This window comes from Ictidomys tridecemlineatus, chromosome X, assembly GCF_052094955.1.
Source record: "Ictidomys tridecemlineatus isolate mIctTri1 chromosome X, mIctTri1.hap1, whole genome shotgun sequence".
Classification (NCBI taxonomy): domain Eukaryota; kingdom Metazoa; phylum Chordata; class Mammalia; order Rodentia; family Sciuridae; genus Ictidomys; species Ictidomys tridecemlineatus.
The window spans coordinates 88,124,302-88,151,729 of NC_135493.1; the positions used below are offsets into that span (position 1 = coordinate 88,124,302).

The 27,428-nt window shown below is 48.6% G+C and overlaps 1 protein-coding gene across 11 annotated transcripts in view; it reads right to left on the reverse strand.

Moving 5' to 3' along the window:
• Positions 1-8,211: 8,211 nt before the first annotated feature.
• The window catches only part of Rbm10 (RNA binding motif protein 10), a 28,277-nt gene continuing 9,060 nt past the window's right edge, over positions 8,212-27,428 (reverse strand). For 3 of the 11 annotated variants that reach the window (XM_078034878.1, XM_078034884.1, XM_078034881.1), the window contains 22 exons: positions 23,625-23,808; positions 21,924-22,154; positions 19,621-19,690; positions 17,756-17,829; positions 16,256-16,342; positions 14,212-14,272; positions 13,892-14,092; positions 13,374-13,534; positions 13,109-13,206; positions 12,935-13,022; positions 12,062-12,248; positions 11,816-11,958; positions 11,585-11,702; positions 11,408-11,499; positions 11,134-11,298; positions 9,821-9,970; positions 9,661-9,726; positions 9,394-9,585; positions 9,231-9,305; positions 8,853-8,959; positions 8,643-8,772; positions 8,212-8,556 (listed from right to left, as the gene is read on the reverse strand). In XM_078034878.1, the coding sequence (XP_077891004.1) occupies positions 8,431-8,556; positions 8,643-8,772; positions 8,853-8,959; positions 9,231-9,305; positions 9,394-9,585; positions 9,661-9,726; positions 9,821-9,970; positions 11,134-11,298; positions 11,408-11,499; positions 11,585-11,702; positions 11,816-11,958; positions 12,062-12,248; positions 12,935-13,022; positions 13,109-13,206; positions 13,374-13,534; positions 13,892-14,092; positions 14,212-14,272; positions 16,256-16,342; positions 17,756-17,829; positions 19,621-19,690; positions 21,924-22,154; positions 23,625-23,808 (2,806 nt within the window). In that variant the 3' untranslated portion in view covers positions 8,212-8,430. The remainder of the gene's footprint in view (positions 8,557-8,642; positions 8,773-8,852; positions 8,960-9,230; positions 9,306-9,393; positions 9,586-9,660; positions 9,727-9,820; positions 9,971-11,133; positions 11,299-11,407; positions 11,500-11,584; positions 11,703-11,815; positions 11,959-12,061; positions 12,249-12,934; positions 13,023-13,108; positions 13,207-13,373; positions 13,535-13,891; positions 14,093-14,211; positions 14,273-16,255; positions 16,343-17,755; positions 17,830-19,620; positions 19,691-21,923; positions 22,155-23,624; positions 23,809-27,428) is intronic. The other 8 variants (XM_005324008.4, XM_005324007.4, XM_078034879.1 and 5 more) reach the window with 8 other exon arrangements.

Sequence of the window (27,428 nt, forward strand, 5' to 3'; positions counted from 1 at the left end):
ATAAAGGTATTGTGTTCATCTACAACTAAAAAAAAAAGAATACACATAAGGACCACGTTTTGCATAAAGTGATAGCTAGTATCAATATGTAAATAATTCACATGCATTTGTATCTGATGAATGTCTTACCGTAAATTCAGTGTGTATATTATGTATTCGAGGGCTGGGGTTGTAGCTCAGTGGTGGAGTACTTCCTTTGTATGTGCAAGGCACTGGGTTCAATCCTCAACACTGCAAATAATATATATAAATTCATATGTGAATATATATTGTATAAATTATATAAGTAACAGTAATTATGTATTGTATATAAAGTCATTGCATTGCCTAATGATGTGATATAAACATCATAGATATAAACATACATAAATCTAGATGGTATAGCCTACTACATACCTAGGATCTGTGGTTTAACTTTTACTCTTAGGCTACAAATGTGTACATCACATTACAGTACTGAATACTGTAGACAAGTGTAATGCAATGGTATTGTGCATCTAAACATAGTAATGATACAGCACCACATAAAAATAAATAAAATAAAAATAAAGGCACTAGATAATATAGCATTTTGACTAACGTGTACAAAGCCCTAGGGTCAATCCCCAATCTCTCTCTCTCTCTCTCTCTCACACACACACACACACACACACACACACACACACACATAAGCACACAAATAGCAACAGAATGCTGCATTTTAGAGCCATGCATGTGGTGCCCACTTCTAGACCCAGCTTTTATCCTGCCTGGGCAATACATTGAGACCCCTTCTTGGTGGGGTTCTTTTTGTTTGTTTGTTTTTTCTGGAACTCGGGGTCGAACCCAGGACTTTGCGAATGCAAGGCAGACGCTTTGCCACTGAGCTACATCCCAGCACGAGACCCCTTCTTAAAAAAAAAAAAAAGAATCAGGACTTTGGGGGTCTTGGGTTTGGGTTTGGGGGTGTAGGTCAGAGGTTGTGCACATGAGACTCTGGATTCAGTCCCCGGCACTTGCAAAAAAGAAAGGGAGGGAGCCAGGTGCTGTGGTGCATGTCTGTAATCCTGGTGACTCTGGAGGCTGAGGCAAGAGGATCATGAGTTCAAATCCAATGTCAGCAACTTAGCAAGGGCCTAAGCAACTCAGGGGAACCTGTCTCTAAATAAAATACAAAAAAGAGCTGGGGATGTGGCTCGGTGGTTAAGCACCTGTGGATTTAATCCCTGGTACCAAAAAAAATAAAAATAAAAATAAAAAAGAAAGGAAGGAGTGGGGAGAAAGAAGGAAGGAAAGAAAGACTGAGCAATAGGAATTTTCCAGTTTCATTTTAATGTTATTGGACTACTGTCATATATGCAGTCTGTTGATGGAAACAATATTTGGCATATCACTATATATGATGACTACTAAATGCTATGGAGAAAAGATAGAGCAAGAGGAAGTTAAGGGGAAATTAAAGAAGGCCTCACTGATGTGATGATGAGCAAAGGTGTTTAACACAAAATGCTTTTATCACCTTATCCCAAATTCTCTATCTCACATCCTTTCAATGACCTTCACATTTGAAAAAGATATATTGAGCACCTTCTAAGTGCAGGGCACTGGTGACATAGCAAGACCTATAGCAAGGAGACTGACTAACCTGACAATCATGGAGAATAATTTTCCCTCAGATTGGTTTCTTATTTATTCCTTGCCTCACCTCAGAGAGACCTTTCTGGTAACCATTTGAAGTAGTCAGGAAATGTCTGGTGAGAAGTGAGGAAGTGAGCCATGTGGAAACATGGAGGAAAAACATTCCGGGCAGAGGAAATATCAGGTACAAAAAGTCTTGATGTTAGAAGCATCTTGGCACTTTTTTTTTTTTTTTTGAGAGGTTACCAAGGATTGAACCCAGGGGCACTTGACCACTGATCCACATCCCTAGCCCTATTTTGTATTTTTTTCAGAGACAGGGTCTCTCTTAGCACCTTGCTTTTGCTGAGGTTGACTTTGAACTCACAAACCTGTGTCTCAGCCTCCTGAGCTGCTGGGATTACAGGCGTGCGCTACCATGCCCAGGTGCATCTTGGCATTTTTGCGGAAGAGCATAGAAATCTGTAGAGTTGAAGAGGAAAGAGAAAGTAGGAGGATTATGACATGAGGTCTGGGAAAGGCAAGGCCAGGCCAGGCAGGGCATTGCAAGCCAGCTGAGATGTCTGCCTTTTAGTCTAAGAACCGATCCGTGAGGAGCCATAACAGTTTTAAACAGGGAATCACAAAATAGAAATTACGTTTTGTGTTATTTGACTTTTCTTGCAGAGCTGGGGATAGAACCCAGTGCCTCAAACATGCTAGGCAAACACTTTGCCACTAAGCTCCACCCCTAATTATGTTTTAGAATAAACAGTCTGGCTGCTATGTGTGGAGAGAGACCAAACTATAGGGGGAAAGGTAGAAGCTGGGAAACCAGCGAAAAGGCATCTACAAGAGTCCAAGAAGTGATGATTGTTGGGAGCCACAGCTGAGTCAAAATGATGCCTGGCATATTGCCAAAGGGAATGGTTGAAAGGTGACACCAGCGAACCATTGAGATGATGATTTGAGTTAAACTGTATATAATTGCTGTGATGCTGGATTGATTGAGTTATATATGGACCCTGCTGCAGGAATAGGGCGGCTCGGGGAGTCTGCCTTGGGCGCCTGCTACTTTGGAGTTCCCGTGCAGTTCTCGCGGGGTTCGGGGAGATTGGGCGCTCGGAGCTTGGTGGAAGCAGTGTGTTCCCGAGTAGTGTGTGGTGCAGTGCCGGTGAGAATTGGGGAATAAAGGGTTGCGGTTTGAACCTACAAGGCTTTGTGGCGGCTCGGTTATTTGTGCCCAGCCAGACTGCAGCAGATGATAAGACATCATCAATCAGCCCATGGTGGGTGGTGGAAATAGAAGTGGAGAGGGTGGGATCCTTTGGGTTAGTTTTATTTTTTGTGGTATTGGGGATGGAACCTAGGGCCTCTCATACTAGGCAAGGGCTCTACCAGTAAGCTACATCCCCAGCCCCCAATTCACCATTTTAAGTTTTTTTTTTTTTTTTATGTGTGTGTGGTACTGGTTATTGAACCCAGGGCTCTTTACCACTGAGTTTACATCTTTTTTATTTTGAAATAGGATCTCCCTAAATTTCCCAGGCTGGCCTTTAACTTTCAAACCTCCTGTTCTGGAGTAGTTAGGATTAAAGGCACACAGGCATATGTCACCATGTCCATGTCCAGAAACTTTTTTTTTTTAGACGTGGTTTCTCTATGTTGTCCAGACTGGTCTCAATTCCTGAGCACAAGTGATCTTCCCCACTGCCCCAGCCCTCCTAGTACTGGATCTGTAGTCATGCGTCATCACACCGGGTTTATGAATTTATTTTGAAGGCAAAAATGCCAGATTTACTGAGATTAGATGTGGGGTATGATAAACAGAAGTTCTGTGGCTGAGCCTCCAGGTTTTTAGCCTAAGCAGTTGGAAGGATGGAATTGCCATCAACTGACATGGGAAATACTCCAACAGGAGTGGATGAGAGGCAAGATCAAGAGTTTGGTTTTGGCTGTTACATTTGAGATGCCTGTCAGACAACCAAGTAGAGATGTTGGTCTGGGGACAGAGTCTGGAATTCAGGGGGTGGAGTCTGCACTGGAGATCTGAATTTGGGGAGCAGCAGAGGTGGCACCTGAAGCTATGAATATGGCTAAGTTCTTCTCTGAATTGTCTTCAGTTGTATCAGTGATGCATTAAGTATAATTAAGTATATACTATATATTGTACATAGTCATATTGCACACACAGTAATTGAAACAGGATTTGGACTTTCCCATGGGAGAGGGAAGGACATTTCAATTGGATGGAACAGCTAGAGAGAGAGAAAAAAAACTAACTGTAAAGTAGGAAAGTAGGCAAAGGAGAGGGGGAATGGAAGAAAGGATTGGAGCATTTTACACTGCCTCCAGAAATGTAAAGCCTCACTGAGAGGATGAATTTTTATGGCTTCTTGGGAATTCTATATATTAGCCCTCGCTTTTTGTTTTTGTTTGTTTTGGCCTTTTGAAATGGTCTTTCTGGGTTGCTCAGGCTGGCTTTGAATGCCTAGGTTCAAGTGATCCTTCTACTTTACCCTCCTAGTGGCTGGAACTACTCAAGAGGCTAGCACAGACACAGCAAAGCTTTCTTAAAAATGGACTTCCTGGCTGGGTGCTGTAGTCCATGCCTGTAATCCCAGAAACTTGGGAGGCTGAGGCAGGAGAATCGCCTGTTTAAAGTCAGTCTCAGCAAAAGCAAGGCACTAAACAACTCAGTGAGACCCTATCTCTAAATAATACAAAAACTGGCTGGGGATGTGGCTCAGTAGTGGAGTGCCCCCGGGGTGAAAAAAAAAATGGAGTTCTTTAAAGGAGCATGGTGGAATCTGTCTGTAATCCCAGGGACTGAGGAGGCAGAGGCCGAAAGATCACAGATCTGAGGTCAGCCTCAGCAATTTAGTGAGTCCTATGCAACTTACCCAGTCTTAAAATAAAGGGTTGGGAGTGTGGCTCAATGGTAAAAGCCCCTGGGTTCAATCCCAAATACCAAAAATAAACAAACAAACATTAGAATAGAATCCTGAACTGGGGTGTGGCTCACTAGTAGAGCACTTGACTAGCATGTGTGAGGCCCTGGTTTAATCCTCAGCCCTGAATATTCATACAAAGGTGTGTGTGTGAAAGAATACTGACAATGAGATGAATTTAGACAGTTGTATATGCATTTATTCCTGCCTCTAAGCTCTGGTATGTGCCAATTTCTGTTCTAGATATTGGGGACACAGTGGTAAGGAGGCAGACAAGTCCCTTCCTTCAGACTCCCCCCATGGAGCTTTCATTCTAGTGAGGGATTCAATGAAGGAAATTAAGGAGTGTAAATTACATAGTATTTTACAAGAATTTTGTTTCCCATGTTGGGTGTTTATTATTTCACTTCATTATTATATACATTTGGCACAAATTATTTTGTATATATCAAATATTTCATATCTGTTTCTGTAGTTTTTATTCATTTAAACTGACATAAAATTGTATGTATTGGATAACAGTGATTTGTAGTACATATACACTGAAACATTTCACAATTCTATTTTTTCAAGAACAAAGAAAATTAAAATTACAATCCAGTATTTTTCAAGAATTTAATTCCTTTATTAAGATGGTGTCTGCCAGCTTTCTCTCCTGTAAAATTACTATTTTTCCTCTTGGAATTAAAAAGTACAGTCATTATTTGTGGGTTCTACATCTGAGGATTCAACCAACTACAGATGGAAAATATTTGGGGCAGGGTAGGGGGTTGCATTTCTATTGAACACATACTCTTTTCTTGTCATCATTGTCTAATAATACAGTATAAAAACTATTTACATGGGCTGGAGCTGTAGCTCAGTGACAGAGTGCTTGCCTAGCATGTGTGAGGCACTGGGTTCGATCCTTAGCTAGCCCTACATAAAAATAAACAAATAAAGATAAATAAAAATCTTAAAAACTATTTACATAACATTTACATTGTATTGGATATTCTAAGTAATATAGAAAGGATTTAAAGTATGCATAGGTTCTAATGCAAATACCGCACCATATTTATATAAGGGACATGAGGATCTGAGGATTTTAGTATCCCACTCCCTGCAGATACCAAAGAACCACTCTATTTTCTTCTAGTTGAAGTTTGGTTTGGCAGTCTTTTTCCAACTTCTTTATAATCTACATATGATAAAATGCTGAGGTTGGATTTTTACATAAAGTATGAACTCACATGACCAGTATCCCAGTCAAGATATAAAACCTTTTAATCATTCCAGAAAGCTACCATGCAACTCTTCCTAGTAACACCCTACGCCCAACAATCATGCTCTGTTATCACCATAAATTTGTTCTGATTTTGAACTTCATATAAATGGAATTATCCTGTATGCACTCTTTAGTGTCCAGCTTCTTTCACTCAACTGTTTATAATATTCATGTCAATAATTGTAGTGACATTTTGTTCCTTTTTATTATTGAATTGTGTTTCATTATATGAATATAACACAATTTACCAATTGTCTTTTAATTGGACATTTGGGCTGTTTTCTGTTTTGGGCTATTATAATTGCTATGAATATACATATGTCTTTCTTTGTGGGGGAAGGGGTACTAGGGATTGAACTCAGGGGCACTCAACCACTGAGCCACATCCCCAACCCAATTTTGTATTTTATTTAGAGACAGAGTCTGAGTTGCTTAGTGCCTACCTTTTGCTGAGACTGGCTTTGAACCCACAATCCTCCTGCCACAGCCTCCCAAGCCACTGGGATTACAGGCATGTGCCACTCAGCTGAGCTACAAGTCTTTTTGTTGACATGTTTTCATTTATGTTGGCCGAGTATCTTTTTTTTTTTTTTTGGTAGTGGTGGGAATTAAACCCAGAGCCTCCCATATGCTAGGCAAGCACTCTACCATTGAGCTATATCCCCAGCCCTGTTTTTCATTTTTATGCTGGCTAAATATCTAGGAGTGGGATTGCTGGGTCATAGGTTAAGCATATGTGTAACTTCACACATTCAGAGTGGCTATACTATTGTACACTACCGCCAGCGAAGCATAAGGGTTCCTGGTTGGTATTCTGGGGTAGGAAGGAAGTAAGTGCTCTAGAGTCCGGATTAAAGACACACCTGAGACTCAGGCTCAGGTGGCCTCTTTTTATTCCCATTTCCATTCCCTCTCCTTTCTCCATTCCCTCCCTTCAGGGCAACAACCTTATCCCAGATCAGCATATCTCACTTCCTGGTACCCCTTCTTTCTAGCCCTGCCTCTCACAATAGGATGCAGGATAGTGTCACAATGTACAGTGAGAGACTGAAGTTGGGCCCCCCTACAACTGAGCAACTTCCGCAGGCTGAGAGGAAAGGCTGAAGTGCTGCCCCAACTGACCTAGCAGATGCCCAGAGAACAGAATTGAGATTACCCCCTGCAGGGGCTTAACTAAATCTGCATATGTACATTTCCTGCCTTTTGTCTCATCGTGACCTTTTCTCTTTAAACCCTTCCTCACCCAGAGTCTCTTTTTTTTTTCTTTATAAAAAAATGTCATTGTATTTTTCATACCTTTACTTTTATGTGGTGCTGAGGATCCAACGCAGGGCCTCACACATGCTAGAGCAAGCGCTCCACCCCAGCCCTGCCTACAGCCTCTTAAGATGTTTTATTAAAAGCCAGCCTTGGGGGCTGGGGTTGTGGCTCAGCGGTAGGTAGAGTGCTCACCTACCACTTGTGAGGCCCTGCGTTCAATCCTCAGCAACACATAAAAATAAGTAAAAGCCAGCTTTGATTCTGAATATTTGTGGAGTGTAGCCTCTTTGGGGGGGGGGGGGAAGCAAAGTTAGTGCTGAGTGGTAAGAATATTAAGTGGGAAAGGGATTTCATATCAATTGCTTTCTAGCACTCCCTTCTTTCCATGGTTCTTTTATATAAGCGTGGGGGGGGGTCTGAGTGTATTCCTGACCCCACTTCACAGCTCAGCGCTCAGAGGTCTGGGGGAGGGCAACCCCAGCTTCATGTTCCACTGCATCCAGAACCTCTGCCAAGAGATGAGACACCTGCTTGGGATTCAGAGGTTGTAGGCCAGAGGGGTGGGGCACTGGTTAATAGCTGTGGAAGAGGAGGCTTAAGGTAGACCCCAATGGTCACAGAATTTGCAGGCTGAGCTTCCTCTGGTGTCATCAGTTATATTGAAGGCCCAGGGCCAACCACACCTGAGCATCCGTTGTTTTCTCCATGGCGATGCCTGAGAGGATTTTCTCCAGCTCCAGGGGTGGCAAAGCATAATTTGGTCTTGGGATCATAGGCCTAAGTGCTGCTAGGGGGCAGTGAGGACAGGGGAAGAGGGATTCCTAGTCCCGGCTGTGACACTCCAAGCCTTGTGGTGCTGGATTTCTTGGGGGACTACAAGCCTTGTGGTGATGGATTTCTTGGTACAGCAGGACCTGCAAGAGTCTGGCAAGGGAAAGGGGCCTTGACCAGGACCTTATGGATTGTGGTGCAGGCCAGAAGCCTGTGTTCTGGTAGCAATCATGAACTAGATATTTAATGCCACCAGTGCCACTAGTGTTGACCTGATGATGAGGCTTCCTGTCCATCTATGTTTGTGTTCCTGTGTCTGCATGGGCCATAAACTATGTCAGGGCATGAGAAAGAAGAGATATAAGGTGCAGGCTTTTCAGCTTTTATTACAAAAAGAACATGATCCCAGCCCAATTTCCCAACAAAAGTCACCAACTCAAAAGTTTGATTTGGTCAGGGCCTCTCTGCCCAGGGAGCAGACCAGTATATAGGAGCAAGACCTCCCTCAGACCACCCAACACCTCATCATCCTCCTTTGCCTCTGGATGGACACACAACATCTCTAGAAATTGCTTTTGCAGTTGCTCACTGGGCCTCATTGAAGCGTGTCACCATTGTCTTGTGCAGTGTCTCCTTGTAGGACTCAGTTGAGGTGACCCCATAGGAACTGCCCCGGGCACCTAGGCCGGAGCCCCGCACCCGTGTTTGGGCCTGTGAGAAAGAGAGGAAGGCTTAGACAGGTTGGGGGGCACAACAGTGCCGAGTACTGGGAAAGGGATGGGTTCACGGAGTCTCACCTCAATGGGTGTTACAATGCCCTGCTTCTTGCGGCCCAGGCCACTGCCCTCTTTCCAGCCCATGGCCTGGAGCATGCGACTGCCAATGTTGTCACTGCCCAGCCCATCCCGAGTGGGCTGCTCAAAGTCCCTGCAGGGGACAGTGTACGGTGTGAGTCGTTGGTCTGCCAGCCCCACCTCTCCTCACCTGGCACCCAGCCCAGTACCCACACGGAGGCTGTAGATATGCCGCCATACTTCCTCCTCTTGGGCTCTGGCGGCTCAGGGATGCCATACTTCTCCCTGCGTTCAGCTGCACGGTCCCGGTACTTCATTTGCTGAAAATTTTTTTGTGTGTGTGTTTATGTGTGAGAATGTTGGGGAGCTGGCTACTGTCTTTAGGAAACATGGGTGTGGATGGGATGGGCTCATAAGGGGAACTTGATCTAGCCAGTAGGTCCCAGGTCCTGAGGGTAGGGGAACTGGAAAGAGGCCTCATAGGGATAGAAAGACCAGAGGCTACCAGGCTGTACGGACTTGAAGTCCTACTGCCTGGGGAATGGGGACTTCGAAGGGACAGAGGGACTGGAGAAGTAGATCACACCTCACCTCCATATCATTTTTCTCTAGTGCTTCTAGCTCATTTTCTGACAAGTGGGCTCGCCGGTGAATCTCAAGGTTTTGCTGCAAAGGGGTATAGGACATGGAATCAAGTGGCTGAGCTGGGATGGGCCAGGTACAGGGTGTCCCTGACAACCTTCCCCTCAGTCACCTTGTGGAGCCCAGAGAGCTGCTGGTGCCGGATAAGTGCCTCCTTGCTGGGGAACTGGCGCCGGCAGAGCAGACAGGCCAGCTTCTGCCAGTCTGTGAGTTTTTCCTCTCGTTCAGGGCCCCCACCTCGCTCTTGTTCCTCTTCGCTGTCACTCTCCCCACTGTAGGCTGCCACCAGCCCCCGAGGCGGGCTCTGTTAGAGAATGAGGGTGGGTGGTCAGATCTGGCCAGATCAGAGTTCCCTACCCCTTTCTTTACCGGCACTCACTGGACGGTCATCACTGGCCAATTTGGGGAGATCCATGCTGGTGTGTTGTCTCTCAGCTAATGCTCCCTGGGGTGGAGGACACAGAAATTCAGGGTTCCACAGAGGGCTCAGAGGAATGATGAGGTCACAGGCAGGGTACAGATGGGTGGCCACAACATACCTTCTTCTCAAGAATGGCATAGCCTGCATCTGCAGTTGCCGACTCCCGCCTTTCATCATCTCGTAGAGAGCTAATAGGCTGGAAGCTGTTTTTGAAGTTTTCTTTCTGCTTATTGAGACTACGGGCCCAGCGTTCCATGTCCTTGGCAATCTGGACGTTGAGAGTGGAGGTGAAACTCCTAAGAACCCTCAAACTGCTGGGACCATCCACAATCTGCTGGCTCACAGTCCTTACGGTAGATCACTCTCCCACAGCCCTAAACCCATAACTCTCTAGTCAGAATGACTGCAATGGGATATGACTGGTCTCTGGGCTACAGCTTCCACAACCATCTAGTGCTCTCCTACAAACTGTAAACCATCCCCAAACAAAATTTCCTTAAACTCTTTCTTGTCACATCCCACCAAGAACAAACTCAAATTTGGGACCAGGGCCTGCAAAGTGTTTGGCACTCTGGCTCCTACTGGCTCCATCTTTCAACATTCCCTCACTTCCCTTCTATGCCCCCCCCCCCTTGATTTGCAAGGACAAGATGGCAGAAGCAATATGGGAATAAGAGTGGGCCCATCTGGGAGGCAGATGAAGTTGAAAGCTGAACAAGCAGGTGAGAAGGGTGGCAGTGCAAATTCCTATTCTGTGTCATTGGTTACCAGCATTACTCATCAAGTCCCTCTAGCTGCCCCCCTCCTCTGACAGGCACCGCACTGTTAACATTTGCTGTGCTTTCACTTTATCTTTCTACAATGCAGAGGATGGTCTACCTACCTGTGCATGCCATTGTAATTTGCATGTGTGACACGATACTATATTCCATGTTGTTTTCCTTGGGGCATGCTATCATGTTTAGAATGGTGAGGTTGATGATGGGACTTCCTAGGGGGGTTGCTGAGCACTTAGTCCTTGTTTCTAGAAACTGTGCCCCAAATGCCATAATCTTTCTCCACAGAGATACTGAAGTTCCCTGCAACTGCCTACTATGACAAAACACTACAATAGTTATTTTTGTGTATGTGTGCTGGGGACTGAACCCAGGGGTGCTCTACCACTGAGCTACACCCCCAGGCATGTTTATTTTTTGAGACAGGGTTACAAACTGTGATCCTGCCTGTTTCCTGAGTTACTGAGATTACAAGTGTATGCCACTGAACCCAGCTGCAATGGCTTCACTTGGCCTATGAGAATTCCTCTGGCTTATAAATCCTTGTCTGAAATAGTTAGGTTCATGGTCTCTCACCATCCCACTTCTCTCAGCAGGAAGGAGCAAGAGATGACAGAACAGACACCAAATAGCCAGGCAGAGGCTCAGGGTTCACCTGTTGGGCTGTCTTGGTCTTGTGCTTCTCCTTCTTCTCTTTGCCCTCCTTTGATGGTGCCCCTGTCTCCTTATGTCCGTCAGCTGACTGCTCCAGGGCAGGAACATAGGTTCGCCGCTCCCCATCCCAGTATAGGTATTGCTGGCTCTGAGCATTGTAGTAATACTGGGAGACAGGGAAGGAGAGGGAGCATGAGGAAAGAACTCGAGAAAGGGACCCACAGGGTCAGCTCCCATTTGACCCCTCCCCAGATTTCCTTGGGCTGTCCCATCACCTGGGAATTAGGGTCATAGTAGAGGCCAGTCTGAGGGTCATAGTAGTAACCAGATGTCTCATCATACTGGTACGTGGAGACATCAGGAACAGCTGGGAAGAAGGAAACGTGAGAGGGTCACACTCCTCCCTGATTTAAGAACTCCCTACCCCCTACCCACAAGCCGTGGCTACTCACGATACTGGCTATAGGACTCCTGGGCAGTGGGGCTGGTGGCCGGTGGAAGGGCAGAGCTGGGATGGGTAGGGCTCTGGAGCTCAGATTTGAGCACAGCAGGTGACATGATGGTGTATGACTGGTCATGGGGCCAGACAGGAACAGGGCTCAGTGTTTGCCAATGCTACCCCTGCCCATCCAGGATGTCCCCTGCATGTCCTACCCCGCCCCATATCCCCAGAGCTCACTCACCTGGCTGTTGGCAGCAGTACCCTGGCTGCTGCTTGCCTCAGCTGCTGACTGTTGGTAGAGGCCAGGGGCAGTACCAGGCTGGGCACGGGAGAAAGCCTGCAGTGACACAGAATCTGCCCCAGGCTCTAGGGAGGCCTCAGGACCTAGGAAGAGGGACACCGAGAGAGAATGCCCATGAATGGTGAGGTGGGGGATCCTATGCCCATGGGCCCCAAGTTGGGCTCAGGGAGAGAAGCTGGGGCTCACCTGCTCCTGTTGGATCCCCTTTGGTTCCAGTGATTCCGGGGCCCTTGGTGCCCTTGAGGTAGCCATGGGCATAGAGGGAGGAGTCTGTGCCCTGGCTGCCGCCATAGCCCTCATCCTGTTGGTAGTAGCTGTAGTCGACCGGTGGCTCCTCGGGGGTGGCCCAGGCACCCTCCCCACCCTGGGAGGCCTGAGGGGCAGGTGGGAGGGGCTCATTAGAAAAGGAGGGGATATTAAGTGGGGAGACCTGATGGCAGTGTCTGTCCTATGTGTGAAGCTAATGTATCTGCCTGACTGATAAGCATGCAACCTTAAGACAAGTGAAAATTCAGAGCCATCCAACCAGGAGAGAACAGGGTAGTGGAGAAAACAAGAAGAAAAAAACCCAAAAAACAATACACGCCCCAATGCTCCTGAGGTTGATATTGTTGTGAGGGAGTGACATGTGTGCTGGGTGCGAGATCAAGGAAGACACCCATCCTCCCACTTCTTTATTCTCTTCTCTCAATTTTCTTTCATCCACTTAAAAATTCATTTTTATTAAGGAATAAGGTATATATACATACTTGTGTGTGTGTGTGTGTGTATGTGTTATGTAATACACTGTACCAATTCAGGACAATAAAAAAATTTCACCCAATAGAACAGAGCACCAGCCCTGAGTGCTGTCAGTGAAAGCCGGGGAGGTGACTTGGAAAGAAGCTGGAGAGGACGGAGTTGTCTACAGAGCTGGGAACAAGGTGGAGGGCCCGCACCAGCCACTGTGACAGGGCTTTGTATCCTCAGATAGCAAGCCAGCCCTGCTGTTTGCAGAGAGGGTACAGGAGGATTGAGAAAGCCAAGTGTCAGGGTGCTGGGGGCAGAGGGGCTGAGTACCTGTGAGATGGCCCACTGGGCCGCAGCAATGGCAGTGCTGGCCACAGAGGCAGCATTGATGCGACTGCCTTCGTTGGAGGCCATGTCCCTGGAGAGGATGGTAGAGACTGGGAGTGAAATGGGAGGCCCCAAGCCGGGGGGCAAGCTGGGAGGGGACACAGGTGGGGCCCTGACCTCTTAGAACCCTTGGCAAACTCGACGTTGATGGTCTTGCCATCGATGGTGAGTGGTGGGTGCAGGGCCTGCAGGATCTGCAGCAGTTGGGCTGCCTCCTGTAGAGAGGTGGCAGGGAACAGAAGGGTCAGGCCCGGGGAGGCCCCCGGCTCCATTGCCCCATTTCCAGGCTTGGGGCCGCGGTGGGGGGTAGGGGAAGGGTCCCTCCTCCCCACCCCGGGGGCCGGGACCCTGGCTGCCCGGCCCCCCCCTGTGCCGCCCTCACCACGATGGTGGAGAGCTGGATGAAGGCGAAGCCTCTGTTCAGTTGGGTCTGTTTGTCCTTGATGACTCGCACATTGGAGGAGGACAGCACCGCGTAGGGTGCCAGGGCCCCCAGGATGGAGTCCATGGTGCTATGTGGGTTCAGATTGCGTAAGATGATGGCTGTGGGAAGGGTCCCAGTGTTAGGAGACATCCATGATAGTCTGCCCTGGCCCCTAACCAGTGGCTCCCCACAGCTCCCTGTCCTCTGGCCTCTAAGAGTGTACACCTGCTGCTTCTTCAATTCCTCCTCCCAGGTGCCAACTTGGTTGCTCTTCTGCTGAAAATCTTTCCAATACACCCCCAAAGTTGCATCATCATCTGGTCCTCCCCCCAGCTTTCCCTATATCACATGTATATCCCCATACCAGGTGGATACTTCTGAGGCCCCAGTCCTGTTCATTACCATTTCTCTGGCCTTGGCGGGCTGGGCCCAGACACCAAGGGCATGTAGGAAGAGGGAAGGAATTACTGACTCACTGTCATTGGCGTTCTCCGAGCTTGGCTCTGAACCCTGTGACAGGGCTTGGGAGGCCAGCACTCCTTGGGCCTGGTAGGGCTGTGGCAGTGGGAGCAGGCCCTGGCTTAGCTCCCGGCCACCCAGTGGCAGCGCCTGTGGATCCAACCTTGTTCCAAGGGGCAGCTTCTGCTCTGCCTCTGTTGGGGATGGTGGGACATAGGCTGGTAACAAAGAGGGAGGCTCCACAGCTGGTCACCCTCACACACATCACAACACCAAGCCCTGAGCACCAGCCCCTCGCCCTTTATTCCCATGTTCTGGGGAGGTAGGTGGGTCTCACCTGACTTGGGCACGCCACATTTGAAGCACTTTTCTCGGCGTTTGAAGTTCTGGACGCCACACTGTGAGGCATAGGCCAGGCAGTCAGAGGGGACAGGGCTTTTCATTGTACCCTCTAAACCTGGATCCAGAGATCCTCCCCACAACAGTCCAGGAAGTGGGGTCCCTGGGTTAGGTAGGGGTGGCAGGGGCCTTTTCTGGAACTTTTGCTGTCATTCTCAGTCCTGTGAATCTTCTTTTACATGGTCTCAAACTGGTTCCTCAGTGCCACCCCCAGATCATCAATCAACTCCCTTAATTTATAACTCCTTCTGTATCCTTGGGGGTACCAACTCCCAGGAGTGCCCAGCTCAGTCCTTTTAGTAGGTTTCTCTTCCCAAGACTTGCTTCTCTAATCAGAAACCATCAATTTTCCTTCCTATCAACCCCTCCTTTAAGACTATGTTGAATCCTACTACTCTTGAGAAATTTTCCTTGGATATTCCAGCTTCTGTAAACCTCTTCCAGTTCTACCACATTCTATCCCTATCAGGTACTAAACATTGCTTCCTTGCCAAGTCTGCCATATGTGGCTAGGATGTCACAACTGCCCGGGGAGCCTAACAGCACGGAGGTAGGTGTAGCATAGGGAGAGCAGCTGGGTCTGCTTGGACTGTGCACCAACAGGGGCTTAGGGAAGGCTACACAGAAGCAGGATGTTTGATCTTGGAGGCCCAGAAGTTTAGTTTTGCTGGGAAGATATTCCTAGCAGAGGGAACAAGAGATTTTCTGTAGCTGTCACAAAGAAGCAAGCAGAGAAGCAAGAGACAAAGTTGGGATGGGAAGATGCTAGGTGACAGGAGGATCTCATGCTTAAGCTCAGAGTTATAAGGGTTTTAAGCAGAAAAGGAGGGGCATGGTCAGAGCTTGGTCACCTGCAATGTTACAGGTGAGGGTGGGAAAAAGAAGCAGGAGGCCAGCATACCAGAAAGGGCTCCGCGGCGACTGGGTGGGAGGGCGTGAGGATTGGCATGAGCAGCGGGAATGGCAAGGGAAGGAAGGTGGCATTTCTGAGATGAAAGCAACAGGACCTGGCAACCAACAGGAATGCGGGGCATAAAGGAGGGGAAGGAGGCAAAGAGAACCTTGGTTTCAAGGAATATCTAAAAATATAGGAAGGATGGAATGCCACTATTCCTTTGTCCCTACCTCTTCAGGAAGGTTGAGCACTCACCCGCCGACAGGACTTTTTAATGTTAGGACGGGAAGATGCCACTCTCCCCTGAATAGGCAGATTACTTTTCTGGGAAAGGGTCAGCACCCCCACTAGTTCTTTCTTCTAATTTGGTTTGGAGACTGACAGATGGCCATGGGAGATGAGGCTGTGGAACTGCAAAGCTGGCCCTCAGGGGCAGACCTGAAGCCATTAGGGAACCAGTGGTCCCTGTGATCAGGAGCAAATCCTGGCTAAATACATCCATAGTTCTACCTCTGAGTCCTAGCATTCTCTTAGGGAATATGAAGGTAACCACAAAACCTACATGCTGTACCCTCCAGGCTCACATTTGAGGTGGCTATGTCAGGGTTCCCTTCAAGGTTGAGTCACCTGATATGGGTCCTCTGAACGTAGTGTGCTTTTCTTCAATGGTAAGAGTGAACACTTACACTGTGTTGCCTGTGGGCTGTTACCTTCCCATTGATGCCGTTCACCTCCCCACAACCTCATTAGAACTTGCCTCTTAGAGCCAGGGATACTGTGGCAGAGAGAGGAAAAGCACCTCGACCATCATCAAGGCAGACCTAGGATGGTGTGACTGCAGCCAGTCTGGCTCCAGAGCACACATTCTATACACTGCAATAGGCCCACATGATCACTTAGTAGCCATTTATGTGAATATTTCAAGCCCACTAGGAATCCAGGCAAGACTGTTTTGAGGGCAGAGCCTAGCTAGGGCTGGAGAACCAGTCCTTGACACCCATGCCTCCTCACAGGTTCAGAGAGAGTTGCTACCACCCCTGCTGGGGCTGTCTTTCTCCACAGTACCCGATGCCCAACACCTCTGTACCTTATTACACAGCCAGTCCTCATTGATCTTGGGCTTGGGGTCACTGTAGTGCATAGACACCTTCTGGCCAAGGATGTTGAGGGAGTGCTGTGGGAAAAAGCAGAGCGCAGTGAGGTCCAGGCAGCAGTGCCCCACGCACCGTTTCAGCAAAGGAGAAGAGAGTGAGCGAGCCCTTCAGCTGGATGGATGAGGGACAGGGAATGGAGGGAGGTCGGAGAACTGACGGAGGGAAGAAGGAAGGGAGGGAGGGAGGGAAAGCGCCACAGCTCTCGGGCGCAGCTGCTTGCTGCTTTTCCGGGCACACACACACACACGTGAACACACACCACCAGGCACACAGTGCTCGGCTGACCGACGCCTGTGGACAACGGGGAGAACCCCCCACTCGGCCCTGACACTGCCAGGCCACACCCAGGGCCAGCACTACACAGGCTACACTTGGGGATGAGGGGAGACGGGGAGGGGAGGGAAAGAAGGGGAGAGAAAGACAGAGAGCGCACACGCGCGCGCTAGTGCTGGAGAAGGGGAAAAAGAAAGAGCCATATTTAACAGACGGAAATTCCCGCCTTGAATGAGGCCGCCTTCCCAAGGCTGGCTGGGTCCTGGGCCCACCGCACTAGCCTATGACCCACAGAGCTGGCCCCAGGGCTGCCTCTGCTGGGACCCTCCACTTTACCACAGCTATTCCTTCCTCCCCTGAAGCTTCTCTCCAGTGCTCTACTCCAGGGGTCTAGGATCTGGGGTCTGGGCTGGGTGGCAAAGGCAGATCCTTGGGTCTCATAAGGTCCCAAAGTTGCTGGGTTGGGATTCCATGCCGTGTGAGGGGAGCAGGCTCCCTCCATTGCTGATTGTGTGGGGACCCTTGCTGGGAAGGCAGAGGCGGTGCCCACTGTGGGTAGAAAGGGCAGTGGGAAGGGGAGAGGAAGGGAGGGGACAGCAAAGTGAGTCCAGGATGTTAATAAAACTATCACACTTGATTGGGACTTTCAACTAACAGTGTCCATTTGCATGGAACTCGAAAGGCCAAATGCACACGCAGGGAGAAGGCTGACAAAATGGGCCTTGCTAGTTCATGTGCCAAAAGCTACATTCCCCAGTGGTCTTGAGAGAGAAACAAAGTCCTGGCTTTGGATAACTCTGGAGTAGGGCGGTCCCCCAGGGACTCACCCACCCACCGGGAGCATGGGAAGCTAGGGGAACAAACCCACCCAGGCAGCTCTTTCTCTGAAAGCTCAGCCGGGAGAGGTGGAGGGACAGCACTAGAGTCTGGCGGTAGGAAGGGGCCAGTGGTGAGTGCGGGCTCTGGATGGGAAGCCCAGTAGGGTAGCAAGAGATGGGAAGAGGAGATAGTGAGGGTCAGGAAGAGGGAGAAAGGGGACAGAGGGGATAGGACACAGGGCCACAGGGCGGGGAACTGTGTCCATAAGAATCAGGCGATGGGGAGCGCTCGATTACAAAGTAGTATTTGTTTGGGGGGGGGTTCAAGTGCGGCAAAGCAACCTGATTGGCTTCCATCCATCGTGTAGCGTCCTGCAAGTGACTAAACTCGACGAAGGCGAAGCCCCGGCTCTGACCTGGAGACAGCATTCAGATACAGACGCAGTGGGTTAGTCAACAGCTTTGGACACACGGCGTTCCAGGGGGCGGGACCCGAGGGGAGAGGACCAGGGGCAGAGAGGGAAGGGGAAAGAGGAGAAAGGAAGAGAAAGAAGCAATCAGAGAAAGAGTAAGGAGTGTGGGAGGCAAGGAAGATGGCTGGGAGGGGTAGGAAAGGGAAGGAAAATAGGAAATCCAGGTAGGGGAAGAGACAACACCCCAACTGGGCAGAGATGGAGAGAGATGGGGCTCAGGCCGACCTGCCAGGCCTGCCTGGGGTGACAGAAACAGAGAGAAGCAGCTGGGAAAGAAAGGATACAAGGAGAGATCTAGCTTCAGAGGAGGGAGGGCAGGTTGCTGGCTCCATACAGGTCAGGGCAAATAACTCAAGGGCGAGCTCAGCAGAAGGCCAGGGACGCACAGGAGGGGTCCTGGTTCAGGTGTTTAATCAAAGGAACAAAAGAAAGGCTGGGCCAGGCTGCTCTGTGAGGCTAGTGGGGATCCTGGCCCATGGGGAACAGGTGGTGTGATAGCGGTAGTTAGGGGCACAATGTCATCTCTGCCTCATCATGGTACAGGGGAAGGAGAGGACTTGCTAGGAGCTACCTTGGCAGGGAGACTACAGCCAACAACAGTCCAGCTCCTCCTAGACAGAAGAATTGGTGGCCAGGATTGGCTATGAGGACCTTAGAGGTATGAATCAGTGAGTGCCTTGGCAAAGTGTCCAGGGACATTAAGAAGCCACACCTGGAACATCTCTGTGGGGAGAGACCCAGGATCTGTTGGTGTGTGGTCTAGATGGAGTAAAGCAAAGTTAAGACTTATATGCCAGTAAGAAAGACAGATTCTAGGCCTGGCCAGGGCTGAGTAAGGGTTTTGGGACTTGAGGCCTCAGGAAAGCATCTCCTTCAGAGGTGGGTACATACTGGGGCTTTGGATGTGGTAGGACTTGAGAGGGGACTCGCTTGATCTCCAAAAGAAATCACCTTTAGGATGCACAATAGGATGGAAGGGTATAGTCAGAGAGAAAGACAGATGGAAAAAATGGCAGAGAAGGGTGAACTCAGAGGGGAGGGAGAGAAAGAAAAGAGATAAAGGAGGTGTGGGGAGGAGAGAGACTGAGATGGAGAGAGAAGCCCAGGCAGAGTGAGGCCCCACTGTGCCTGCCTTGGGGTGCCTAGGCAGAGGTCCTGCAGAGATAACTCCCCCCCCACCACCCTGCTAACCTCAGGCCAGCTCCAAGCAGCCTGCAAGAGGGAGGGAGGGAACAGTCAAGGCCAGAAAGCTCTGGCTTCTCCTTGGGATGCACCCTTGGATGAGAACCATCCCTGCCTCCCCTCTTGGAATACATGAGTGGGTCTATGTCAGACCCACTTTCTGGTCAGAGGCTGTTGCCAGAAAAATGTGGAGGAGAGCAAGGGGCAGGAGAAAGGAGAGGGAAGGGAGTGTACTGGGAGGGGTCACCATCTCAGATACTCAGAATCCCAAAGAAGAGGTTCCCCGGAGCCTGGCCCTGGCCCTGCCCCCGGGGAGCACTCAGCTCAGCCCAGAGCCGCACCCCCTCCCCAACAGCCCCCCATAGAAGCTGCTGGCTGGAGCTGTGAGGAGAGTGGGGGTGGGGAGAAAAGAGGGTACCCCCCAAAGCTGCCCATTCCCAGCTGTGGCAGGAAGGCAGGGTAGGGAGGGTGAGGGAGAGGCAGAGGCAGGAGGGAGATTTGGAGGCTGAGGCTGGCCAGCAGAAGGGGAGGGCACTAGGAACGAAAGCTCACCTGAAGATTTGTTCCGCATCAGCCGGACCTCCCGAGCTTGGACCCCGTGGGACTGCAGCTGGCCACGGATCTGTATGGGGAGATACAGAGGAGGTGGGCTCAGCATAAGGGCGCAGCTGGGTATGTGAGGCCCACTGGAGGCCTCCGAACCCTGAGTGGTCATCAGTGATGATACACACACAGTCTCCTCTGCCTCTTTCAGAGCTTTACCCTGAGTGATGACAGACCCAGACCCACACCAAACACCCATCCTCAGCTTCCAGCCCCAGACTTGCAGAAAATGAGTCAAATGAAGTCAGGGTCACAGGGCAGGGTAAAGAATGGCAGCGAGATGACTCCCATGGGCACAAAGACAAAAGGAGAGCAAGTGAGCCAGCAACTGAAGAATGGTGGGCAGAGCGACCTGAAAAGGGGCTTAGGGGCAGCCATAAAGCAAGGAAAGCTGGGATATAATTCTAGCCCTTTGCAAGGGGATTGCTCCTTCCCCTGGCTTGCATTAAAAGACACCCATGACACAAACAGCAAACCAGGGAGAAGAGCCTGAGTCAATTCCACCCATATGCCCTAGACCATGAGAACCACGGGAACTTAGGATGGAGACAAAAGGTATGGTTGTGGGTTTGGAAACCTTCCTGGATGAGGTGAGCAACAGGGCAGGGGCAACCTGGGACCAGGTGAGGCAAAGTCTCTAGGTCAACGACGCCTTGAATGAAAGATGAAGAGACTATGCTGGGCACTCTCAGGGGAGGAGTCTCCACACCTTGGGGCCTCAGTTTCCTCATCAAGTTAAAGAACATACAAGAAAATAGCCTTATGTAAGTATACATGCATGCGTGCCTACACATGCACCCAACACAAGGTTGAAAAGGAAAGAGATCCAGAAGAACTTATGAGGACTTCAAACACTCAGGAAGAACTCAAGAAGCAGCAAGAATGTGGGCTCTGGGGTCCAGCTGTCCAGGTTCAGACTCCCAAATCCATCCTACCACTTGCTATCTATATCTATGGACCTTGGGGGCAATTCACTTTGCTGCTTGGGGTTTGGTAGGAAAGACTACAGAGGTACCTTCATAGCAGAGCCACTGTGAGGTTTCAGTCAGACCTGGTACGTGGCCCAGCCTGCTTTTAAATCCTCAGTGAATATCTACAACCAGTGACTATCTGACCCTGAACAGGGTAGGTGGGCCAGGCATTTTAAAGTCTATTTACATTATTAATCTATGTACACCTATGACTGCATGAATGGGGCAATTGTGTACAACCAGAGAAATGAAAAGGTTGTGCTCCACTTATGTACAATGAGTCAAAATGCATTCTGCTGCCATGTATAACTAATTAGGACAAAAAAATATTTATTTTTGTGGTACTGGGGGAATGAACTTGGGATACTCTACTATTGAGCTACATCCCCGGCCCCCTCTTTTTTTTTTTTTTAAATTTTGAGACAAAATCTAAGTTGTCCAGGCAGATCTTGAACTTATGATCCTTCTGCCTCAGCTTCCCAAATCACTAGGATTAAAGGTGTGTGCCACCATGCCCAGCTTGGGTCAGACTTTAGAAGCCTTCACATACCCAAGATTTCTACTGCTATAAAACAGGCAACTAGTAGACTGCAGAGAACTGCTCAGAGAACTCAGAGGCACTGGATCAGGGAGGCTAGCCATAAAGCTAATCTAGTGTCTTTGGGTTGTAATATGGCTCATTATGAGAAGGAACAGGAGAAAAGAGAGAAAGATGGAAAGGAGAGAATATCACAAAGGCAAACAGGGTGGAAAGGCTGTTAGCAGCCTTTCAAGGTGCTGTGGCCAGACTGGAGATGAGAGTTGATGCTGCTGACAAAGGAGTAGGGGAGAATGAAAATAGAATTTCAGAAATTCCCATGGGCCCCCACTCCCTACTGCCCCATGGCAACAGGGCCCTGACATCATCTTTGCCACCAGCAATATCCAGCACCAGGCCTGGTAAGGATCTGGCCCTCAATCCACACATGCAGAAAGGATAGAAACCAATGGAATGTGCAGGAGGGATGTTCTCTCCCCCACACCCACCAGTGCCAGACACCCACAGCTACTGCCCCTGGGCCAATCCGGCCTATCTGACACTCCTCCCTTCCAGACCAGGAGCTAACAGGGCCTGCCCACAGAGGATGGACAATGATCAGGGATAGGAACCTGTGGTGGAGAAGGGAGGAAGGGTGATGAGGGTGGGGATGAGGGAGGGGTAAGAAGAAATTGAGGGCTCTGGAAGAGACCCAGCCTGGCCTTCTGCTCTGCCGCCTGCCCAGGGCCACGGGGGGCACGTACGTCATCCTCAGTGGCTGCCTGTGGCAGCATCCTCAGCATGACGATGTTACTGGCCTTCTCCTCCTCCTCCTCCTCCTCATCCTCCTCCTCCTCCTCCCCTTGCTCGGTCCGATAGTCCTGGTCCCGATAGTCGCCGTCTCGGGGGAAGCCTGGCGGGCCAGTGGGGCTGTGCCTGTGCCGCCGCCGCCGCCTACGCTGAGTCTCGGAGCCCGGGGAGGCCTCGTAGGAATCCTGGCCGACAGAATGAGACGAGAGACACCAGACGGGCAGTCAGTCTGGGCGGGCCTAGGGGCTGGCCGCTGGTTCTCTGAGGCAAGCAGGCTCTGAAAGCCAGGAGTGGGCGGGCTCCGGCTAAAGGTTCAAGGCAGACAGGGTGCGTAGGTTTTGGACTGCAACCCTTCTGGGTCTGTGAATGTTCCACGGGACACTTTTAGAAACTGCTTTCCAAATGGTAGTATTGGTGTGGGGGAGGAACTCCCAGAGGCAGGTGACAAGACACAGCTTAAACCTCCTTGGGATACACTGGCCTGGGTCGGCACACCAGACTCTGCCCTCGACATCTCCCCTTCTCTTCCCCCTCCTCCCTTGCCAGCTCAGCTGGTATGTACACAGTTGTTCCTTGTGACACCTATCTCCTACAGTTTCCAACCTGGGACTGGGCCCTACACCCAAGCTGAGGGCACACAGGAACAGCTTCAGATGTGGGCCAGAGGCAGCCAGCAGGAGCTGGCAAAGATATGAGAGCCATGGACCATACCCTTGGCTGAGTCTCCATCACCATGAGTTTCCTTCAAAACAGGGTGTGGCTGCTGGGTTCTCTGGTATTGCCCAACTCACCCATTCCAGAAACTAAGCAGGCCAGAGCTAGACAACTAGGTGCTCTACTCCCACACTTGCCAACAGGCCCTCCCCAGCGCCCAATCTGCCCTGGAGACATCTAGGCACAGCTTGACAGTGGCTCCTGGAAAAGCCTGGCTGCTTCCAACTCCTGGTTCCTGAACAAGATGGCAGTTCACCATGGGGTCTTTGCACTGGGCCCTGTGGAGGGCAGAGGGTGGCTCACACTCTAACCATCAGGCAGATGGGCTTACAAGAATACCCTGTCCATCCTTTTAGACAGGAGAGCTGCCTGTTTGCCCCTTCAAACTGGGGTTTCCCTGATGGTAAGCACTATGCCTCACCCCCTCAGGTTAGAGGTAAACACCTCATATGGAACTGGCTCCCCCTAGGGGTCCTTTCCCTCTCTCTGTCTAGGAGATGTCAAACACCAGGAATGCCCACAGCTGGCCTCCCAAGAGCTGCTCAACTGGGTAATATCCTGCCCCTAGTTGCCCTCCCAACCCAAGACGCCGGGTGCCACAGGAGAGACTCTTTGAATGCCCTAAATTAGCCGGGAGCAGGCAGTACAGGTCTTGCAGTGAATCGTGGGCCCAAACTGAACAACAGGGAAGAAGGGAAAGAAGTAGTGGCCAGGGGCCCTCAGAAGTACAGAGGCAAGCATATGGAAGCCAGGGAGACCCAACTTGGGAGAGGAACCCTCAGAGAAGGGAGAGGAACAGACCCTCCAGGTAAGGTAAAGCCACTGAGCACAGTCTGAAGGCACGGGAGCAGAGTGCTGCCTGTACCTGGTGCTGCAGTCAGACACACAGGCCCTTCAGGAGTGCTGCCCCCAGGCCTGGCCCAGCCTGGCTTTGTCCTCACCTCTGCACTCTGCTCCTCAGATGAGTCGTCATAGTCGTGCTTGCCCTCCTGGCTGCCATACTCGCGGGGGTATGAGCGGTAGTCCATATCCCGGTAGTCATGGTCTCGACTGCGGTTCTCCCCACCATCATCCTGTGAGCGGTCAGTGGCTCCATAGCGCCCAGTCCTGTCACCACGACCACCTCTAGGGAAGAAGGATGGGGATTAGAGGGCCACCCTTTCTGAAACGTTCAAGAGGCAAGGGTGATCCCCACAGTCCTTAATTCCCCTTCCTTAATTAAGGTCCTAAGTTCCACCCCCACAGATAGGGGTTCTGAAAACCTCATCCCAAAGCCAACCCACCTCTCAATTCCTCCCCCACCTCTCTGGTCCCCCACACTTCTGGTGTGGCCTCCTGACTGGTTTCCTCATCTCCACCCAGACCCCTCCCAGTTCAGTCTTGGCATCCCAAACAGGACTGTTCTCTACAGCAAAACAAATCAAACCAAATATTGCTATTCCCTTCAGTGGCTTCCTCTAGACTCCAGATAAAATACTGAAATGCTCACCAAGGTCCCACCAGGCCTGCAGGATCCTGCGTGTGGAGGTCTCTGGCCAACCTCTCTCATTGTGTGCCTCATGCATGCCACCCTGCCTGATTCACAGTCACCTTGCTAACAGTGATAGTTCTTTCATCGAAATTATCCTACTGGGGTTGGGGATATAGCTCAGTGGTAGAGTACTTACCTACCATGTTCAAGACCCCACTATGTTCAATCAGAACCACTAAAGAAAAAAAAAGTTACTGTCTATAATCTGAACTACTTGGGAAGCTGAGACTTGAGGATCACTTGAGCCCAGGAGTTTAGGGCCAGTCTAAGCAACATAGTGAGATCCCACCTTAAAAAAAATGGAGCTGGGGATACAGTTAAGTGGTAGAGCCTGTGTTCAGTATACAAAAGGCTGTGGTTGGATGTCTAGCATCACAAACAAACAAACAAAAAAACTTTAGCTGGGCAAGGTGGTACACACCTTTAATCCCAGCTGCTTGAGAGTGAGGTCCTAAGCAACTCAGTAAGATGCTGTCTCATAATACAAATAAAAATGAAAAGGTCTAGGGATGTGTTTCAGTGGGTTTAATTCCTGATACAAAATAAAAACCTGACTAACTGGATGTGGTGGTGAATGCTTGTTATCCCAGCAACTTGGGAGGCCGATGAGGTAGGAGGATCACAAGTTCAAAACCAGCCTCAGTAACTTAGCAAAACCCTTTCTCAAAATAAACTATAAAAGGACTGGGGACGTGGCTCAGTGGTTAAGCACTCCCTGGGTTCAATCCCAGGTACCAAAACATACATATACATATACATACTCACAAAACATGACTAGACAGCAAATTCTAGGAAATGAGGGAACCATACCTAGAGGCTTATTCCCAAAAGTTTAGCATAGTACCTAACTCAGTAGGAACCAACAATTATTTTTCAGATAAAATCATGGCTAAAAAAAGCAACCAACATATTTACTTTAAAAAAGAAAATATGAGCAATCAACAAAAATCAGACCCTAGAGAAGAATGCAATAGAATTCCAAATCTGGTTAGAAATAATACTAGAATGTCCCATCATTGACACCATTCTTAACATTATTCTAAAGATACTATCTAAAGCAATTAAATAAGGGAAGGAAGAAAAGGGGTTAAAAGCTGAAAAGAAGGTAAAATTGGCATTATTTGTAGCTGCTATGAGGGTCAGCCTGCAAAGCCTAAGAAAATCAATTGAAAAGTGATTACAAACAATAAATCAGGAGCCACAGGTGTAGCTCAGTGGTAGAGCATCTGCCAAGCATGCCCTAGGTTCAGTCCCCAGCATCACAAAATATTAAATAAGGATGCTGGATATGAAATTAATAGAAATAAATACCTTGCTGTACTGAGATAACCATTATTTAGAACATAGAAAAATACCAACTACAATTACATTAAAAAGGTTAAATACCTAAACATGTGCAAGACCTAGGACTATATTTCATACATACACCAAGATACATTTAAAATCAATCAGATATTTAAATAGAAGAAATGAAAACATGGAAAAAAACAACAATTTCTTTCTTCTTTTTTTGGAACTGGGAAATTAATCAAAAATTAAACAAGGAATGCTTTACTAATGAGCTATCTCCCCAGCCCCTTTTTAATTTTTGAGACAGAGTCTCACTAAGTTGCTGAGGACAGTCTCAAACCTATAAACTTCCCATATTAGCCTCCTAAACTGCTGGGATTACAAGCGCACACTACCACACCTGACAATCATTTCTTTCTTTCTTTTTGTGGTGCTAAGGAGAGGCTGGCTTTGAATTTGTGATCCTCCTGCCTCCCAAGCCAAGGGGATTACAGGCATGAGCCACCACATCTGACAGTCCTTACCCTTTGTTCAACTGGGTTGGGTTTTTTTTTTGTTGTTGTTGCTGTAAGCATTCATTCTATATTCTGGGTATTGATTCCTTACCAACATACCCACAAATATGTTCTCCCATTGTGGGTTGTCTTTTCATTCTCTTGATGGTGTCCTTTCATGTACAAAAGTTTCTAATTATGATGAAGTCAAAGATTATTTTGAAACAATCTGATTTACAAAAAAGTTCAAAGATAATAGTATACCCTTTATCAGCTTTCCCTAATATTCAGAGAACCATGGCCCACATCAAAACTTAAGAAATTAACCGAACTATACTTTATTAAGATCCTATCAGTTTTCTCACATATGTCCTTTTTCCTGTCCCAGAATCTAATCCAGGATACTGTATTTCATTCAGTCAACATGTCCCCTTAGTCCCCTCTGGTCTGTGAAAGTCTTTTATTGCTATCCATTCATTTTTGTTTATTTAGCACTACTGGGGATTGAACCCAAGGGCACTTTACCGCTGAGATATATATATACTTCAGTCCTTTCTGAGACAGGGTCTTCCTAAATTGCTGAGACTACAGGCATGTGACACCATGTTCAGCATTTGTGTGTGTGTGTGTGTGTGTGTGTGTGTGTGTGTGTTAATGACCATAAGAGTTTTGAAGAGCACTGGTCAAGTATTTTGTGGAATGTCCCTGAAGTTCTCTAATATGTTCTCCTGATTAAAGTTGGGATTATAGGTTTAGTTTGGGTTTTGAGAAGCATACAATAGAAAGATGCTCTTTTGATCAGATCATAGCAGGGTGTACATATCAAACATGATTTATCTTTTGATGTTAACCTTCATCACCTGGTTAAGGCAGTGTCTGCCAGGTTTCTCCCTAGTAAAATTCTTAATTTCCCCTTTCTATTCTCTATTCATGTTACTAACACCAACTCACATTCAAGGGATTACACTCTGCCTCCTGAAGAGGGGGGAATATATACATATAATATTTGGGATTTTTTTAAATAATGAAAATTAATGATACAACTTTTTTAACTCAAAAGATTTGCAAAAGTCCAAATGTTTGACAATGAATTGTTGACAAAGCTGTATGGGAAACAAGCTCTCAATAATGTAGATGGTAGAGGTAAAAATGGAATAATTCCTAAGGAGGAAAATTTGGCAATAGTCAGCAAAACTAAAAAAAATCTATAGGTCCTCTGACATGTTTCTACTTCTTGGAGTTTAAAGTACAGATAGATATACTTGCACATACATAAAAACACTATTCATCACAGCACTGTTGAAACAGCAAAGAAGCCAGGCACAGTGGTATGCACTTGTAGTCCCAAGAACCTGGAAGGCTGAGGCAAGAGGAACCCAAGTTCAAAGCTGGCCTAAGTAACTCTGGAAGCTCCTGCCTCAAAATAAAAT